At 42.5% G+C, this 19,712-nt stretch overlaps 2 protein-coding genes across 2 annotated transcripts in view; one reads left to right on the forward strand and one right to left on the reverse strand.

Moving 5' to 3' along the window:
- The window catches only part of CNTNAP2 (contactin associated protein 2), a gene marked incomplete at its 5' end in the record, with an annotated part of 1,430,381 nt that overhangs the window by 538,732 nt on the left and 871,937 nt on the right, over positions 1 to 19,712 (reverse strand). The window contains one exon of the mRNA XM_083378276.1: positions 4,093 to 4,231. Coding sequence (XP_083234402.1) covers positions 4,093 to 4,231 — 139 coding nt within the window. The remainder of the gene's footprint in view (positions 1 to 4,092; positions 4,232 to 19,712) is intronic.
- The window catches only part of CFAP141 (cilia and flagella associated protein 141), a 41,995-nt gene continuing 35,547 nt past the window's right edge, over positions 13,265 to 19,712 (forward strand). Inside the window, exon 1 of the mRNA XM_083378324.1 lies at positions 13,265 to 13,350. Coding sequence (XP_083234450.1) covers positions 13,276 to 13,350 — 75 coding nt within the window. The 5' untranslated portion in view covers positions 13,265 to 13,275. The remainder of the gene's footprint in view (positions 13,351 to 19,712) is intronic.

The following is a 19,712-nucleotide window of genomic DNA, read 5'->3' on the forward strand; positions in this document are numbered from 1 at the left end:
AAGGAGAAGCTTGTCTCTAGAACAGCTTGTCTCTAGAAATCATGGGCAGTCCATCATTTTTAAAAAGAGGCTAGACAGTCACTTGTCTGAGATGGTATGGGTCACGGGTCGGCAACCTGCGGCTCTGGAGCTGCATGCAGCTCTTTCAGCCTTCTACTGCGGCTCCCAGTCCTCCTCTGCCATTTGCAGAGAGAGAGAAAGAGAGAGTCACTTGCACTTCCCCCCCTCTCTTTCCAGCAACTCCAGCTGAATAAGAATGTCCATGGTGTGTCAGCTTGTTGGAGAAGAATGTGGGGCCAACTGGCCAGGCAAGGAGAAGATCGGAGATAGATAGATAGATAGATAGATAGATAGATAGATAGATAGATAGATAGATAGATAGATAGATAGATGGATGGATGGATGGAGGGAGGGAGGGAGGGAGAGAGGGAGAGAGGGAGAGAGGGAGAGAGGGAGAGACCTGCCTGGATTCTCATCCCAACCCCCAAACTCATATGTGGGTGGATTTTTTTTTGGGGGGGGGAAACCAAAGGGATCCCAGATTCCAGACAAGAAGAGAGTTTTGGGAGGGAAGGGAGGGAGGCATGTGAGCCCACCCAGCCTGGGACACAACAGACACCCCCAGGCCAAATGCAGGGAAACTCCGAAGCCCTCCGATCCTTTCCAAAATGAAATGAAGGCACTTGATTGGTGGATGATGAGCAAGACGGAGGTCCAAGGAAAAAAAGGGGATTTCATCCAGGCTGTTTTCATGCAAAAGCTCCAGAACTGGCCCTGCTGCTTCTGTGCCTCTGTGGATTTAATCTCAGTCCAGTTCCACTCTGAGAAAAACAAAGTCCCAGGAGTTTCTTTTGCTCTTGAAACTTGACCAGACAGTGGGCAGAGGCTGGGACAGCAGCCTTACTTCTGGCTGACCCTGGGAGCCCCAGACACAGAAACTCAGGGGGTGGGGAAGAGAGCAAAGCCCCTGAGTGGCAAGAGGAGTATTGGGATGACCACTGCCCCTCCACCTCCCCTCCCCTGGGGTCACATCAATAAAAATGCCACAATTGATGAAGGTGCAAGCTGAAGGCTGCAAGGACAAACTTTGCAAAATGCTGGAAGAAAGAATGCTATGCCTTCCATAATACTGTGTGAACTCACAGATACCTTTTTAAAAATAATAATAATAATAGAAACACTGTTTTAAATACATGAGAGAAAGAAAGAAAGAAAATTAAAAAAAGAAAAAAAAAAGAAAACCTTCATTGGTTCAAGCCAAGGCCCATCTTTCTCCTAATTTTCTCCTGTGTTTCAATCAGTTTTCAAAAAGTTTTATTTGGAGAAAGAAAATTTCTCCTTTTCACTTTCCCTTTTTGCCTTTGTGATCCTCAATATACACAAATAAGCAAAATCCAGCAGAAGATTCAAGAGGGAAAAGTGCAAAGTGTGAGGTGACTGTAAAACCCAATAATTTTAGACAGCATCAGCACAAAGAGACATTTTTACAGAAAGGGCAAAGGACCCCAATGAGGGGCAGCCATTTGCTCCCCATCAGCGCCAGAATCCCCTGAAGGAAGAGCTTCTCCCCCCGAATGAAGACTGATAAACCCCAAATCCCCATTTCAGAGCAGGGTGGACAGAAGAGATTTTGGGGGATCTCAAGGGGGTCCCTTGGGGGGATTTGATGGGAGATTCCCCCCTAGACCACCCTCTGCCTGCAGCTGGCCAGCCTCCTTCCCAGCCTCAGGAACTGACCATTCCTGAGGAAGGAGGTGGGGAGAGATCCCACTACCTGATGGCAGCTTCTGCCCAGGATGTGGGAGGGGGCAGGGGTACCCAACTTGCCACAGCTAACTCAATGCCGGACAACCTGCCGCAGGATGTGTTTCTTATGACCTGAATGTTAGTTTTAATGTTTGTGGGTGTTTTTGGATTCCCTCCCCCAAATCAGGAACCTTCCCAGGTGAGAAGAGGGAAGCAATTTGGCTGCAGGTGAAGCTGAGTCTATTGCCCAAAAGGGGGTTTCAAGGGGCACTTTCTCCCAGACCCCCAAAATTGGCTGAATGAAATTTCTCAGCCTTTGAATCAGTTTCTTCTCAAGGCAGAGGAAAGAGAGAGAGAGAGAGAGAGAGAGAGAGAGAGAGAGAGAGAGAGAGAGAGAGAGAGAGAGAAGGGAGGGAGGAAGGGAGAGAGGGGGGTGAGAGAGAGGGGGGGAGGGAGGGAGGGAGGGAAGGAGAGGGAGAGGGGGAGAGAGAAAAAAATATGAACAAATATGGTTGTCCTTACTAGACTTTTAGTTAATAACATTTAATGAAATATTTTGATTTTTTTTAATTAAGAGATGAGGCATGGGGATAATTTTATTATGATAATTTTATTTGAAAGTAACCTTTGACCCAGCATCTATTTTTTTGGAGTTCAAAATGCTTTTGTTGCATGCAGAAATAAAAATTGGTTTTCTTTGTAGCAGTTCATTGATTTCATCAATGCAACACACTAGTTTTTTATACATAGCATAAAGGTAAAAAACGATATATGAAGTTCTAACTTCATTTTAGATGTCAAAAGGGTTTTGTGGCTCCCAGTATTTTCTTTTCTGTGGGAAACAGGTCCAAATGGCTCTTTGAGTGTTTAAGGTTGCCGACCCCTGGTATAGGTCCTCCTTTTTGTGTAGAGGGTGGGACTAGAAGAACTCCAAGGTCCCTTCCAGCTCTATTCTGTTCTGTTCTGTTCTGTTCTGTTCTAATGACCTAACTAGATCATGTTGTAGAAAATAGCACTAATAATACCAAGAAATAAAAAAATCTGATTGCTGATATTTCAGTTTTAACATTCCTTCTATTTTGAATATTCTGAAAGTGCACTGCCAGATTTTCATCAACACAGATATATGTTAAATATAATTTATAATGACTTATTTGGAAGGAAGCTTCAATCTTCCTACAAATATTGTAGCATCTTGGCACTCTATCCCAGGGATAAAAATCTATATATATTCTGCTCTGAAAAAGTGAAGCACAATCAACTAGGCTTCTGTAAGAGATTATTTGTGAATAATAATTGCTGTGCAATGTGCTGGGCGACAATCCTTATACACAACCAGAGCATCTAGCTATGACAACAAAGCCAGTTTATCTGTGATGTTTTTTTACCACAATAAAGATTTGATTAATCTATTTTGTCAGTGAAAAGAAAAGAGATACTGATATAAGATCAGTATCTCTTTCTGAACAGTGTATCGATCACTGGCAACCATGTAATTTTCATGGTAAGCATGTGTCTTAGTTTTGTGAAAAAAAATAACAAAATACTTCATATGTTTCATCTAACTTAAAATCTCCAAATTCAACTGAAAGAAATGTGTGCTTTCACTAAAATGTGTTAACAACATTCCAGCAGAAAATAAAATGTGAAAATGATTTGAGCTCACACATTTTTTAAAAAAACAACATTCATAGCCTTCTAATAGTTCATTTATACAGAATACATAAAGATTGTGATGATTCCAAACCAAAATTGTATTAGGCATTGTCAGCAATCTCAGAAGAATAACTTATCTGACTGCCAAATCAAATGACTGAAATTCATACGATTTTCTATTCACAGTGTTGAATGTGTGAAACTTAATACTTGGAAACTTCCATAACAAACAGAACAACCTACTATATTTACAGCTGATGCATAGGCACCTTTTTGCAATGTTCTTAAAATCCCTCCATCAATGTACTGATGTATTGATACATAAAAATATTCCTTCATTCATGAGATCTTATCAAATTAGTGCAAACATATGCAACCAGGACCACTATCAAGGTAATAATTGCTTATCATGAATTATGATTGGATCAAGCATAAGGATAGCTAAAAATAACATATTAAGAAATTTAAAAAGTGATATTATTCCAGATGGCAAAGGATGGTTGTTAAAAAGCCATGATCTCATTGTCATGCATCATTTGGGAATTACTACTAAATAAACAAGTCTTTTGATGCTTATTGCAAATGCTATTAACCATGGTAAAAGTTAATTAAATAATAAATTTAGAAAATCAATATTGAATTCTAAGTTATTTTATTACATTATTATCATCCACTTTACTTACTGCTTACCGATCAATAATGGCACACATATCAATGCTGATATTGGCAAAACTTCCCAACTTTCTTTGCTCTATTGCATGTAAATCCACCAATTGATCATCCACATGAATAAACTGCATGCAGCCCTGGAACGACTGCTGAAGAAAACCTGTAAAAAATAAAATAGTCAATAGGCAGTTCAAGAAAATATATACTTGTCATAAAAAAGAACCTATTCTTTTGTTTAACAAAATATATTTTGCTAGAAACCCATAAAATTGTGAAAAATTGAACTAGAAGACTTCAAAAGGAAATTATTATTTTATGATAGTTAGAAAAATCAATAGTATTTTTGTTTAAGTTGTAAACATACCAGAATAATATATATTAAAAGTATACTGTTGTTAATCACAAATTATCAAATGAAAATCCTGTTAGAATAATGAAATTTCCTGTAGTAGTTTTATAAATCAAATTAAATGCTTCATAATATAACTTCTTATGTTGAGTAGACTTTTTCTATTAAATGAATTGTTTACAAAGGTTTAAAGATCTTTATTTCCTTGCAATTAAGAAACAGGACATAACTGATTGGCCTAAGATACAACTCCAAATTAATAGTAGCCCAGATCCTCTTTATTTCAAAAGGACTCAGCAAAGAAAAAATTCTCAGTGGAAAATATTTTGGATGTTAGAAAGCAAGTCTTACAATTGCTGTAAGCCTAGTTTTGCAGCATTGCTTTAACAAGAAAAAACTGTCCACTTTTTCTTAGTTTTTTTATTTTATTCTGTTTTATTATTTCAATTTATGTATATTTTCCACTTGAATATGCACTTATAATAAAATTAAAAATTGGAAAAATGACTATCTAGTATTATTTGTAATTTAAAATAACCTCTCAAATGTACATATTTTCCCCTCTTTTCTATTATCTGTTCTATGATGCCTTACCTATTAAACACTCAAAAGGATTTTGTAAATGCTAAAAAGTTGCATACAAATATCACAATTCTTTACAAATATATAAACAACCCCCCCTTCATTTTAACCTAACCTGTTCCCCTTTTTCTTCTCTTCAGTCTTCATTTAGATTGGTCTCTCAATACACATAGAAGTTTTTTTTATTCCACTTTTGGAGATGGGGAAACTGAGATTGTAACTGATGTACAATTCAAAACACATACAAAATGAACCAAGGGTTCATGTGTTGGTAATCAAATGACAACAGTTCTGGATTCTAGTGATTTTAAGATAAAAAAGAAACTACTGCTACACCTGTAAGAACATTATTCCTGTTTCATGAAAACTGTCATTGGATTCAGTCCTTTAAATAAATAAAAAATAGAGGAATCACACTGAACTCAGTAAGTTATACTTAGGATGTGACAACTCTGTATATAGCCATCACTCAATTCAATTTAATACATCACAGGTTAAATTTCTCCTGCACATTAATATTAGAGAATAGAGTTATGCCCAAATCACTTAAATCAATTTAAAGAAGGTGCATCTACTCTTAAATACTCAGAAAATATCAGCAAGGTTCTGCAAAATACTTATTTGTTGCTTTGCTTTTTAAAGATTCTTTTTCACTTTGATTGCCAGCTATAATACTGAGTAATATGCAATCGTTTATGAAGCAAGAAATCTTGCTATGCTTATAATATCTGTGTCAATGCTGCAAACATTGACATATTTTTGCACTGACAATATAAGATACAGCCTGTTACTTTAAATTGCTTCACTTTGGCGGAGGGGAAAAGCAGATTTTTGAGAAGATTAGAAAAGCCTGCATACAGAATGAGAAGTGAAACCTCATATGTAAAACTAATTATTTTCTCTAAAGAGAAAATAATATACAATTTTCTATGGGAAGATGAATTTGGGCTGATCTCCAACCCTCAGCAGATAATTGAGCCTATCTGGTCGTCAGGTGGAGACTACAGAGGCCAGACTGTGCAGCAAGAGGCCCCAGAAGCAGAATGGGGGAGAGATGCCAGACCATCTGCCACTGAGAATTTGGGTGAGTGGAACATCTTGTCTGTAGACCAGACAGCCTGCCAGCTCCAGGAGCCCCCTGCCAAGCCCCAGCTAATAGAGGCCTTGCAACAGCTGGGGGTGGTGCAGAAGCCTGGAGGTCAGAAGCTGGTGAGAGGACAACAATAGCAAGGGTGGCAGCAGCAGGACCTGAACATGCAACCCCTGAACATACAGCAGGACCAGTGGGGCCAGCAGCAGTGGGGGCCCTGGCAGTCATTAAATCAACAACCAGAGTGGGGCCAGCAGCAACTGGAGACACAACAGCAGTGGGAGCCCCAGCAACCTTTTAACCAACAACCAGTGTGGGACCAGCAGCAATGGGGGCCCCAGCAACCAATGATGAGCTCACCCTTCAGAGCAACCTTTGATGGGGACCCAGAGAAACTGATTTTTTTCCTAAACCATGTATGCTCTTATTTGAATCACTGGGCCTATCTCTATCTGAATCCAGGTGCTATGGTCGATGTGATTGCATCCAGCCTAGAGGGAGAGGCATCTGAATGGTTAAACAATTTATATAATAAGCAGGCCCCTGAATTGGAGGACCCCAACCTTTTCCTCCTGGGGCTGAGGGAAAGATTTGAGGACCATTCTATTGCCCTCAAAGCAGAAGAAAAAATCAATAAGATAAAGCAAGCTGGCCAGCCTGCCCTAGAGTATGTACGGGGTTTTCAAAAGATGGCAGGTCGCATAGACAGATGGCCTGAGCAATCCATAATTCATCTTTTTAGAAAAGGGTTAGATGACCACCTTTCTAAGGCATATATCTACCGAGCTGTGCCTGACCAGCTGCATGAATGGTACCAGGCAGAGGTGAAATTAGATGTTCAGGTCGCCCACTATAAGAAGCCTCTCCTACCTGGAGCCGAGTCGAGGTCAGATCAACCCGAATGGCAATCACTCCCACAAAAATCTCCAGCTACTGTGATGGCTGAAAGATGGCCCACCATTTAAGTGTTTCCAATGTGGACAGCAGGGTCATCGAGCAGCAAAATACCCAGTCCCCTTCCCCCAACAGCAGAACATACCAGGACCACTAGTGAGAAAGAAACCTGCACAGCAGCTAATGGGAGAGAAATCCAACCGGATGATGCAGGAACCTGTTGCCCAGGTCACATTCCCCACACAGGAGGACGCCAGAACTCAGGCTGAACCCAACTCCATTCTACCCTCTTTCGACAGAGATGACAAAGGAGAGAACGACTCAATGGTGAGCCGACATGTCCCACCTTTCTCACTACCTGCCAAGCTCATAATCCCTAAGTCAGGTATGCAGGTAGATTTAAGGGTGTTAATTGATTCTGGATGCTCCCGATGCATCATTTGCTTGCCATTTGCCATGAAACTGGGCATATGAGCAAAACTGCTCTCCAAACCTGTGAGGTTCGAGCAAGCTGATGGCTCCCTGATGGGAGGGACTTTAGTCACGCAATTAATGGAGCCCCTATGCCTAGATAGGCATAGGTGGGCACTGGGAATTTATTCGCTTCCTGGTGGCTCCAAAAATGACTAATGCTATGATTCTAGGATTAGCCTGGTTGGACAAATGGAAACCATTTATCTGGTGGGAGAAAGGATTGAGAACTGTGAGACTATCCATACGGCCTGATTCCCCCCATTGATTCAACAGATGTTACAGGGGATTTTAGTCGACCCTATGCCGGCCACATGACCATGGAGACATTCTCGGACAAGCGCTGGCTCTTCGGCTTTGAAACAGACATGAGCAGAAACGACTAGCACGCATGTGCGGGGGAACCTTTACCTTTACCTTTTTTATGAGTGAGTGCACATGGCTACCTCACGGCCACCAGGCGAGCCACTCATCCCCAGTGAGTACCGGGACCTAGCGGAGGCATTTAGTGAGAAAGAATGTGATACCTTGCCTCCTCACTGGCCTAATGATTGTTCCTTTAAACTGTTGCTGGGGCCAAACTTCCATGACCAAGAATGTATGCTATGTCCCCCCTTGAAATGGAGAAGATGCAGCAATATGTGGATACAAACCTAGTGAGGGGATTCATTGAACGGGCCAAGTCTACTGTGGGAGCCCCTGTGTTGTTCAAAGAAAAAAAGATGGGTCTCTACATCTCTGTGTAGACTATAAGGGCCTAAATGCTGTGAGTGTGGAAAATAAATACCCTCTCCCCCTCCTGAAAGACTTACTAATCCACCTGGTGAAGGGGAGTACCTTCACCAAGTTAGACCTGAGAGAAGCATATTACCGGGTGAGAATAAAGGAAGAGGATGAGTGGAAAATGGCCTTCAACAGCCCCTTGGGAAGCTACCAATTCAAAGTCATGTCATTTGGACTGCAGGGGGCCCTAGCCATATTTATGCAGTTGATTAATGAGGTCCTACATGAACATTTATACAAAGGGGTTCTGGTGTACCTTGATGAAATTCTGATATACAGTACGAACATGACCAATCACATAAAACTGGTCAAATTATTGAATGCCAAATTTTATGTCAAATTGTCGAAATGTGAATTTCACCAAACCCAATTAGATTATCTTGGCTATAGAATTTCCGACAAAGGCATCAAAATGGACCCAGTCAAAGTGAAAACAATAATTGAATGGCAACCCCCAAAAACCTGAAAAAAAGCTCCACAGCTTCCTAGGATTTGCCAATTTCTACTGTCAATTCATTCCCTCTTTTGCCGAGATTGCTCTACCCCTTACAGAACTACTCAAAATGGGTAAGGGAGGGGAAAAACCATGACCTGGCCAACCACTAGCATGGACTATGAATTGTCAGAAAGCTTTTGAGAATTTAAAAAGACTGAACCGGTCCTAAAGCACCCCTGCCCAGGGGAGCTTTGTAATTCTAGCAGCCACTCACATGGCAGTTGGAGCTGTGTTACTGCAAAAGAATAAGAGTGGATTCCTACAACCTTGTGCCTACACTTCTAAGAAATTCACAGAAGGCGAGACGAGATGGACAGTCTGGGAGAAGGAGGCCTTCACAATTAGTTGTGGGCTATTAAACTGGCAGCACTATTTAGAAGGGAGAAAGCTGCCTTTTGAAGTATGGACAGATCACAAAAATTTAGAGCACTAAAAACTTCCCGCAAATTGTCCCCAAAGCAAGTGCGATGGGCACAGTACTTTAACCATTTTAACTTTAAAGTACATACTGGGAGGGAAAAACATCCTAGCTGATGTGCTATCCTGAATGCCACAGTACAAAAGTGAATGCGAAGAGGTCTACAAGGCAATTATCCCCAATTCACAACCTGCTGCCCAACTCACACCTCGCAGAACCCCTAATCCTGATGACCCAGGAGTGAAGAAAATAAAACGAGAGCTCCTTTCCGATCAATGGTTCAAAGATAATCAAACCTCCCTTACATGCAGGGATGGTTTGGCATACAGGGGGAAAAATTGTATCTACCTGAAACCCTCCATCTCAATGCTCTCAGACACAGCCATGATGTAAAACAGGCTGGACACTTTATTTAAAAATGCTACACCTCATCCGCCAGCAATTTTGGTGGCTGGGGCTAAAACGAGATGTGAAAAACTATGTCAAGAGTTCTACCATATGTGCAACCATGAAAAGAATTCCAGAGAAAACCCCTGGGCTACTGCAGTTGGTAGCCGACCCTTCTCAACCATGGGAAAAAATAGCTATGGACTTTATTGTAGACCTACCCAACAGTAGAGGAAATACTGTCATCTGGACTGTGATAGATCTGTTTTTGAAGCAGGGTCACTTTATCACCTGTAAAGGACTCCCATCTGCACAACAACTGACTAAATCTTTCCTGAAACATATCTACCAACTGCATGGTACCCCTAAGCAAATAATTTCAGATAGAGGAGTGTAGTTCACAGTGAAAGTTTGGAGGAATTTCCTTAAATTAACTGGATCATCCCAAGGCATCTGCTTTTCATCCAGCTACCAATGGGGCTGCAGAATCCACTAACAAAATGGTGGAGCAATACCTCAGATGCTATGTTTCTTACCAACAGACAAACTGGACTGACCTCCTCCCTTTCACCGAGGTGGCCTGCAATAATTCTGTTCACAGAAGCACTGGCTACATGCCTTTCAGAGTAGCCACAGGAAAAGATTTCAGCCCAACTATCCTCAGGTGCCCTCCGCTTCCCAGACACTTGATCAATGGGTAAGGGGGTGGCAAGAGGTTTGGAGAAACATGAAAAAAGCATTAAAAAAGACTTCTGAGACTTATAAAAAACAGGCTGATAAAAAGAGGGTGTCAAGTTTCTGACGTATGGGCTTTTCAAGTTGCTAACATTGAATTTTATTGCTTGACAGAAGGCTCCCCAAAGAACATTCCAAATGGGGGAAAAGGTTTATCTGTCAACTAAATATTTACGTCTCAAATTACCCAGCAAGAAATTGGCACCGAAATTCTTGGGGCCTTTCCCCATTGTGAAAATCATCAACCTGGTCACAGTAAAATTGAAACTCCCCAGACTTTTGGGGAAAATTCACCCGGTGTTCCATTGTAGCTTACTGAAACCTTTTTGAGTTTCCACTTTAAGATCTCCCCCTAAGAAAGCACCTGGACCCCTCGTAGTAGCAGGTCAGACCCATTATGAAGTGAAACATATTCTTGACTCTAGAATCTTTAAGGGAAGATTGCAGTACCTAGTACAATGGAAGGGATACCCATTGTCTGAAGCCATTTGGGTGAAATCTACCAATGTGAAAGCTGACAGGCTTATCAAAAAGTTTTATGAGAAACACCCCAACAAGCCAAAAGCTAGCTCCTAACTTGTGTTTGTTTACATTACAGGATCTGTTCTTTTTGTAAGGTGGGGTGGATGTCAATGCTGCAAACATTGACATATTTTTGCACTGACAATATAAGAGACAGCCTGTTACTTTAAATTACTTCGCTTTGGGGGGAAACAGCGGATCTTTTGAGAAGATTAGAAAAGCCCACCTACGGAATGGGAAGTGAAACCTCTTATGTAAAACTAATTGGATAATGTGATTTAAGATGTGTAGATAAGGGCGGGGATTGTATGTGTTACAATGGGTTTGGGGGGAGAAGATCTCAGATTCTGGCATCCCTCCAAAAGAGCCAATGTTTTGTTTCATTATTAATACTTTTTAGATAAACAATGCTTGCATTTTGTTTGAACTGTCTCATTTATCGGAACCATGACAATCTGAGTTACAGATCCCTGATACTGATGTAAAGAAATGTGTTTCTATGTGAGTAGCTTCAGCCATGTAAAATGACATATAAATGATGAAAAAATGGTAAATGTCTTAAAAGATAAATGTAAAGTTACACATAAAATATTTAAACAAAGTGAAATAAGTGAAAACCACAAACCAAGGAAGGTTTAAAATTGACAAAACATTAAATAGCTATTCTTAGAATAAGTGAGCTTAAGTAGTTCAAAAAACCCTTTAAGACAGGTTACGTGTCAGAACATGAATCACTCAAAGGAATAGAGAGGTAATGATAATCAAAAAGTATATCATTATTAAGTAAGTAATGACTACAATACCATAAATGACAAGGTAGTGTATAAAAGTCAGTGGCTATGAGTGAACAATATAAGCTCTTCTCCCTTATAGAAGACTGGAAGATCCTTTCAGAAGCTAAGATTCTGTGTTATAAAAGTCTAGGCCCCAACTACAGATGCAAAGCTAAAGACACTGAAGAATTCTATGGCAAATTGCAAGAGGTTATAAATACAACATTCCAAAAGAATATAATGATTCAAAAGTTGGAGAATACAGTAATTTGGAACTCAGTACAGGAAGATTTTGAGTTGGAATATATGAAAATAGAATATTATAAAGAAAATCATTTCTTACCAACATCTGCTTCATGCAACAAAAATAGTTGGACAACCAACAATTTTGAATCCAAATTGGCTACAAAATAGAAAATGGAATAGAGAAGTATAATTCAATCAACCAAGTCACTTTCAAGTGCAAATTGTGGAGTACATCATGGATTACTGCAAATAGATAGATTCAATTTTAAAATTTAAACAGTGTATGGTGCCAGCAAAATTTGACCTAGAAGATATAGCAGACAAAATATAAGACTAGTGCAAAAAACACTTAATTTATACAAAAAAGCTGAGATGCTCTAGAAAGGAATGAAAGATTCCATCAAAACTGAAGCAAAAAAAATAAGGTGGTTTTGAGACAGAACATCATAACAGCCAGAGAAAAGGGACAAATTAATATCTTGGGCAATAAGAAAAATGAATTATGCAAAACTAGGGAAAATATAGATCAGGAATGCCAATAAATAAAACAAAATAGCAAGAAAAAGAAAATGGGAAATGTTTTTTAAAAAGATCAATCACAGGAAAAATACCTGTAAGGTAAAATCATAAGAGGTAATTTTAAGAGTCATATAGAGGTAAGTAGGAAGTTCAAAAGAATATCCTGGAACTTCTTGCAAGTATATTAATGTAATTAAAACATATTTTAGGAAGGAATATTACTCAGTATTGGTTTAAGTGACATAGTTTTATCATTTCAACATTTCAATTTAGCTGGAAGTTTTTCATATAGCAAACTCAGGATTGGTGGCATAGCCTGGATTTCACCTTAGAAACAGATGTAAATATACAGTAATGTACTTATGTAACTTCTATTACAAATCAGAAACAGAAACTGATGTAAATATAAATGAAAATCCAGAGTTGATAGAATTGTGGTGGGTGAATATAGAAATTGAGGGAAAATAAATTTATCAAGCTTCTGATTTTGAAGCACTACTTCAGATTTTCTTAGCTTAGAATAAGAATTTTTTAAAATAAATAAAACTGATCTAATAAGCCACTTACAGTTTTCCTGTGGCAGAGGAACATAAATAAATAAAATTTGTTTATTGTATTATGCACATAACATAAACAAGTTTACTCTAGAGTCCTCTTCTCTTTAAGCTGGAATATTGAAACTCCAGATGAAAGGATGGAGAGACCGACAGACTGACAGGTGATGCAAGAGAATTCCACTTCAAAACTTCAACAGAAATATTTTTGAATTAGTCCAGGTATGAATTCATGCTAGTTTCTCTCCCTTTCTTAAGCAAGCAGCACCAGCCAATAAGGGCACTTCTCTTTGATAGTTCTGAAAGTTCTCTGTCATAGCAACTACAGAAACAATCTACATGAGTCAAGAGAAGGAAAACAGAGGGATCGTATACTGATTTCTCCATGGCATCCTCCGAGCAGAAAAAAGAGCCACTCACCCATGCTGCCTTACGTGAGAAATTACTGAAAGAAGAAGAGGTAGGAATTGTGTTGAGACTAATAATACAAAGAGCATACTGTATTGATATTTACTAACTATATTAAGAGAGGCAGAAAGCCAACATACAGTAAAAGAACAAATTATTCTAAGCTATACATTCCAGTGAATATATTATTTAAAGCTATAAATATTTTCTAGTTAGGTTTGCATTCAATTGCCATGGTTTAACTATGTTAAAGTCTAATTTAATCCAGCATTTCATTATTTCCTTTCCCCCCCCCCATCCCTGCATTTTCTTCTCTCTTTTGTTTCCTGTCTTTGCCTGCTTCGAAAGGCCTAGTTAGAAATTCAACTATATCAAGCCTGGATATTAAACATGTCTAAAGATTCCTAGAAAAAGTAGAAATGCTATGCTTAATTAAAAGACTTAAACTTTTGTTATATACTGGGTTTGTTGCTTGATTGACGAGACGAGGAGAGTGAGTTCAGCAAGAATCATTCTTTATTTGGTTGCAGGAACTGAACTGGGAAACAGGGCTGCAAATGCAGCTATTTATACCCTGGCCTCTAGGTGGTGGCCAGTAGGTTTAAAGCAACCTATTGCCACCCTAGAGGCAGCCAATGGTGGCGCTGGTGACGGGTTGTCTGAGGAGCTGGGAGCCGTTAGCCAGCTTCCCTGCTTAAACAACCTTCCAGCAATTAACCCTACATGATCCTCTTTAGTAAGACAAAAACCCAATACATTACACCCCTCCCCCTAGAATGTACGTACATTATAATAACAAAGGGATGATTACAGCAATTACAAGTTTTACAGAGATACAAAAGAAGTATGCAAAGTACACCTTTTCTGTTTGCTAATACAGAGACTCTCCTGGCTAGTAGCAATTCAATGACACAACTTTATAGCTCAGTTATTTTGGAACAAAATCTTGTAAATACGCAGGAGGCTTGTGAACCCTTGTGGAACGCCTGGGAGAGCCGGGCACTCCCTGGTCTACCAGCTTGCCCACTGGGCTGGGTAGACCAGGGTCCATAAGTTCAAGCGACCCTGGCTGACTCAGAATTCTCTGGCTGGCCATTCCAGGTTGGCCCACCCAAGAGTCTAATCCTTGCGCAGAGTTAGCACAGCGGCTGTAGTGTTCTGATTCACTTTCTCCATCAGGGGCTCCATGTTGCACTCCCGGGCTTTGCCTCTCTACGACCACCTCCCCATTGCTCTGACTGTTTGGGACTTCAGAGCATATGGATTGATTGGACTGGCTGCCAGTTTGAGGTCTGTGGATGGGACCTGGGACAAAGTCCTCCACTTTGTGGCCATTCTGGAAAACACTTCCTAAGCTGATCGATATGGTGATGAATGACTCACCTGCCCTCTAGGCCCACTTCATATGAGAAGGGGCCTGACATTTTGGTGATTTTCCCTGGCACCCACAAGTTCCCATGCCCATAGTTCTGGGCCTACACCCCGTCACCCACTTGCAACCCCCTCGGGGGTCTCGGGCGAGAGGCCTCTGCTGCCACCCGGTCTGGGTGCAACCTGTCCAGTTTCGTGATTAGTCGCCTCCCCCAGCACAGCTCTGCTGGGCTTTTTCCTGTTGCCATGCATGATATGGAATGTTGGCAGAGCAAAAAGTCGGCCAGTCTGTGGTGCCAGTCCCCAGTGACTATGTGTTTCAGTGATTCTTTCATGGTGTGCACCATTCATTTGGCTTGCCCATTACTAGATGGATGAAATGGAGCCAATGTTGCATGCCTAATGAGGTTTGCCCTCAGGAAAGCCTGAAATTCTGCCACAGTAAATTGGGCCCCATTATTGGACACTACAACATCCGGTAGCTTGTGCATTGCAAAGAGTTTCCTAAGCACCTGGATGGTCCTAGCAGTAATTATATTTGTGATTGGTATAACTTCCAGCCATTGAGAGTGGCTGTGGACCACTATAAAAAGTAACTGTCCCTGAAAGGGCCCAGCGAAATCTATATGAATCCTTGACCAGGGTATGTGTGTCTCCTCCTATGCACAGGAGCATGAGACATTTCAGGCCTAGACTGCTGACATGTGTAACACCCGTGTACTTGAGCTTCGATGGCTTTATCTAATCCTGGCCACCATAAATAGCTTTGTGCCAAAGCTTTCATGCGAACAATACCCGGATGACCTTCATGAAGTGATTGCAATACCCTGTCCCTTAATGAAGTGGGGACAATGACCCTGCTCCCCTATAGAATACAACATTTGTGAGCTGAGAGCTCATGTCTACATTTGAAGTAGTTCTGGAACTCAGGTCAAAGACTGTTTTCCAGCCACCCCGTGTGAGCCCAAAATAGCACTCTACCTAGAACAGACATGTCAAACACAAGGCCCGGGGGCCGGATCCGGCCCGCGAAGTGGTTTAATGTGGCCCGCGAAGCCATCCTGGAAACACTGAGGGAATGGCCCCCGCTGCCTTGGCCCTGGCCCAGAGACCTTCCTTCTGCCAGAGACCCTCAGATCTGTCCCACTCCTGCCCAGGCCCCCATAGGCACCCTTGATGCGAATGACGTAGAGCTGGCCACGCCCACCCAGTAGGCCATACGCACTCTACCCACGCCCACCCAGTAGGCCACGCCCACCCTGGCCATACCCACCCGGCCCCCTGAGGGCAACCGCAATGCTGATGCGGCCCTCAATGAAATTGAGTTTGACACCCCTGACCTAGAATCTTGTCTGCAGCAGTTTCTACAGCCAGGGCTTTTCAACCAGTTTTACGGGTACCACCTGTGGTACATTGGCACCTGGCAGGTGGTATGTGACCATCCTAGAAAAGTGGTAGTGGGGGAGGGGAATGAGCTGAATTGGTGGCCTCACTGCACAAGCCTGAGTGAGAGACAGCTGGAGCTGCAGGGCCGTCGGGTCAACGGAAGTGCCAGGATCAGCGCCAGGCTCCAGGTGTAGCTTGGTGCTGATCCTGGCGCTTCTGCTGAGCCCAGAAGAAGCACCGATCAGCTGGAATGTTGCAGCATCTCCAGGGTCTTGTGATTTACATTCAGATGTTTGGCAACTGATGTGAAGTGACCAAAACCTGCTGCAACCACCCAGATAGGGGGGAAATAAAAACCAAACACCCACCCCACCCCACCCCCACTGCCAATCTTCAACAGAAATGCTCACAACAATGAAAACCTCAGACAGGAGGAAGAGCGTCACTGGGCGGGCAGGCAGGTGTCTTGCTCAGCTGTGGCTTGGGGGCACTTTTTTCAGTGCCATTGTAACTTTGAACAGTCACCAAGCGAACTGTTGTAAGTCGAGGACTACCTGTACTTCATCACTTTTTTCCTCTTTTTTTTTGGTCATCAAGTTTTTGACACCTTGCTAGGCGACTGGTGGGAATCGGATGTTGCCATATCCTAAAAGTGGTACAATGGGTGAAAAGGTTGAAAAGCCCTGTCTACAGCTATGTCCCCAGCATGGAAGGGAAAGTCTGGCAAGTCCTGAATAGACAAAATGCGGACTGCTGGGGCCGGATGTGGCTCGATTTGAGGCAGTGGAAGCCTGCTGAGGCAATCTGCATGGCCCATATCTTTACCGGGTTTGTGAAATAGCCTGAAACTGTAGGCCGACAAAAAGATAGACCATCTTAACATTCTAGGGGATAGGATGTGGGGTGTCTGTCTGTCTGTAGTGAATAACCCTAATAGCAGTTTATGGTCTGTGAAGACCATAAAGTCCCTGCCATGTAAGTAGTCATGGATTTTTTTTACTCCAGCTACTATGGCCATTGCCTCCTTATCAATTTGTGCGTAATTACATTTTGCAGAGGACAGTGTCCTGGGATAAAAAGCAATTGGGACTTGAGTCCCATCTCTCTCCAAATGACTTAGGACAGCCCCCACCCCATATGGGGATGCATCACACGCAAGGCATACCGGCATCGATTCCTTGAAGTGAGTGATCGTTGAACTGACGGATAGTAGAGCTTTCAATTCCTAAAAACTTCTTTCATGAACACTAGTTCACTTCCATGCAGTATCTTTCTCCAAAAGCCGGTGTAATGGCTCTGCCACTGAGGCCTTGTTAGGAAGGAATGCATGGTAAAAATTTAGGAGGCCTAGGATTGCCTGAAGCTCTCCCTTCATTTGGGGGCTGGGTGCCATCTGAATGTCTTTCACTTTTGACTCAGCAGGGTGGATGCCATTGGCATCCATACAGAAACCCAAGAATTCAGTTGAAGGGATTCCAATACTACACTTATTCTTTTTAAGCTTGAGGCCTGCTTCGCAGAGCCTTTAAAGGACGGCTCTGAGCCTCCTTGCCAGCATCTCAGTGGACTCACTGGCGATGAACACTTCATTGAAATAGGGGCAAACCCCTGGAATGCCCTTGAGCATTCGGTCCATGATGCCTTGAAAAATTCCAGGGGCTACGCTGACCCCAAATTGTATGTGTTTTACTTTAAACACTCTCCTGTGGGTTACAATTGTCTGTGCCATGGCTGTGGCCTTGTCTACAGGAAGCTGTTGGTAGGCCTGAGCCAAATCTAATTTTACAAAATTTGTACCACCTTGCAAGAATGCCAGGATGTGGCTTACTACTGGTACAGGGTACACATGCTGCTTGAGTGCATGATTAATTATGCATTTGTAATCGGCACAGATTCTGACCTCCCCATTGGCTTTTAGTGGCGTGACAATTGGGGTCTCCCATTCACCCCCATCTATGGGCTGAAGTACTCCCTGTTCTACAAGTTTATCTAACTCAGCATCTATCTTGTGTTTAAGAGCAAATGGCACTGTATGAGGTTTAATCCTGACTGGCACTACAGTAGGATCCAGTTTAAATGTTATTGGCAGGCCCATGTACATCCCCAAACCTGAGTCAAACACATCTGCAAATTCCTTGCATACTGTCGCTAGACTCGCAACTTGCATCTGGTTGATTCCGTTTACTTGGATGCCTAGTGCATCAAATCAGTCAAGGCTGATCAGGCTCATTTGCTGACCCCCTACTATGACAACATCCAGGTGCCCAGAAAACTCCTTAAATTTGATGGCCAGTGTGGCCTCACCCTTGACTGCGACTCTGGCATTCTGTATGTTGGTCAGTATAATGTCAGATGGCCTCAGCTTGGCCCATCTCTTACTGTGATTGCAGACGAAATTAAATGTCTCAAGTAAAATAATGGATACAGCTGAGCCCATGTCCAGCTCCATCTTGCAAGGGATCCCTTGCAGTTCCCCCAACGTCTAAACTTTGGCTTAATAGAGCAGTGAGCTCCCGTGCAGCAAATGCTTCTGTGGCTGGAGCAAAACCCTACGCTATACTGTCTCGGGGCCTTGGTATCTCTCCTAATCAGAATGTCCAACTGGCGATTCGATGGCCAGTCCCTCTGGTGACCTCTGCAGATGGACACAATATGGCTGGTCTTCCCACAGGCCTGGCACGTGGCTGTCCAGAACCTACAGTCCATTGTTGGTGGCGGCCGCCACACCCTGGGCACCTAAGGAAGGGATCTGCTTTGTAAGTTGCTCCTTGTTGCCTGTCGCTGTGGTGCTGTTGGTCATTGTGTTTTTGTAGCTTGTCATCTTCTGTGTTGTCTTCGGGGTCTCCCGCATGTTCGGCATCCTTATGGTGGATGGATTCCTCATGCTGTGCTGTTTTGGTGGGCCCCATGGCTCATATGGCCCCGCTGGCAGCTTCATCTGCCATGATCTCTTTCAGCACATCTGGGAATGACAGAGTCTCTTTGGCAAAGAGTTTTTGCTGTAACTCTCGATTCCAGAGACAGCAGACAAGCCAGTCTCAGAGCCTCTCCTCTACATCGGAGAACTGCCACAGGTGTGCAGCCTGCCTGAAGGCCGCAATGAATTCGGACGCTGTTTCACCTTGTTGCTGAACCCTCTGTTCGAATGTGTGGCACCAAGCGATTACCGACTCCAATGGCATTGGTGCGAACAAGTTCTCTGCGATGTCAAACGTGGCTGGGCCGCACACACACAGGAATGTAGCGACCTTCAGGATGTCCTCGGCAACTTGATTCATGCATAGATAGTTCTCGACCCTGGATAGATATGAAGACCATCTTTCTGGGTGAGCTATATCAAATTCTTCCAACTTTCCGACCTTTGCCATTTCTGCTGGTCTTCGCGGCTGGGGCTCGACGTCTTCTTATCCTTCTCCTCCTATGCCCAGGGACTGGTCCTCTGGGCACGTGGTCGCTAGCATGGCTGTGCTAAGCCGACCATGGGGGGGAATTGCTTTTCCCGCCAGGCATGTTCGGCCTCTCCCCTAGTGACTCTCAGCTCTGTTGGAGAAGTAGGATCCCACCTTCATCGCCAGTGTTATATACTGGGTTTGTTGCTTGATTGATGAAATGAGGAGAATGAGTTCAGCAAGAATAATTCTTTATTTGGTTGCAGGA

The sequence above is a fragment of the Vipera ursinii genome (assembly GCF_947247035.1).
Source record: "Vipera ursinii genome assembly, chromosome: Z".
Lineage (NCBI taxonomy): Eukaryota > Metazoa > Chordata > Lepidosauria > Squamata > Viperidae > Vipera > Vipera ursinii.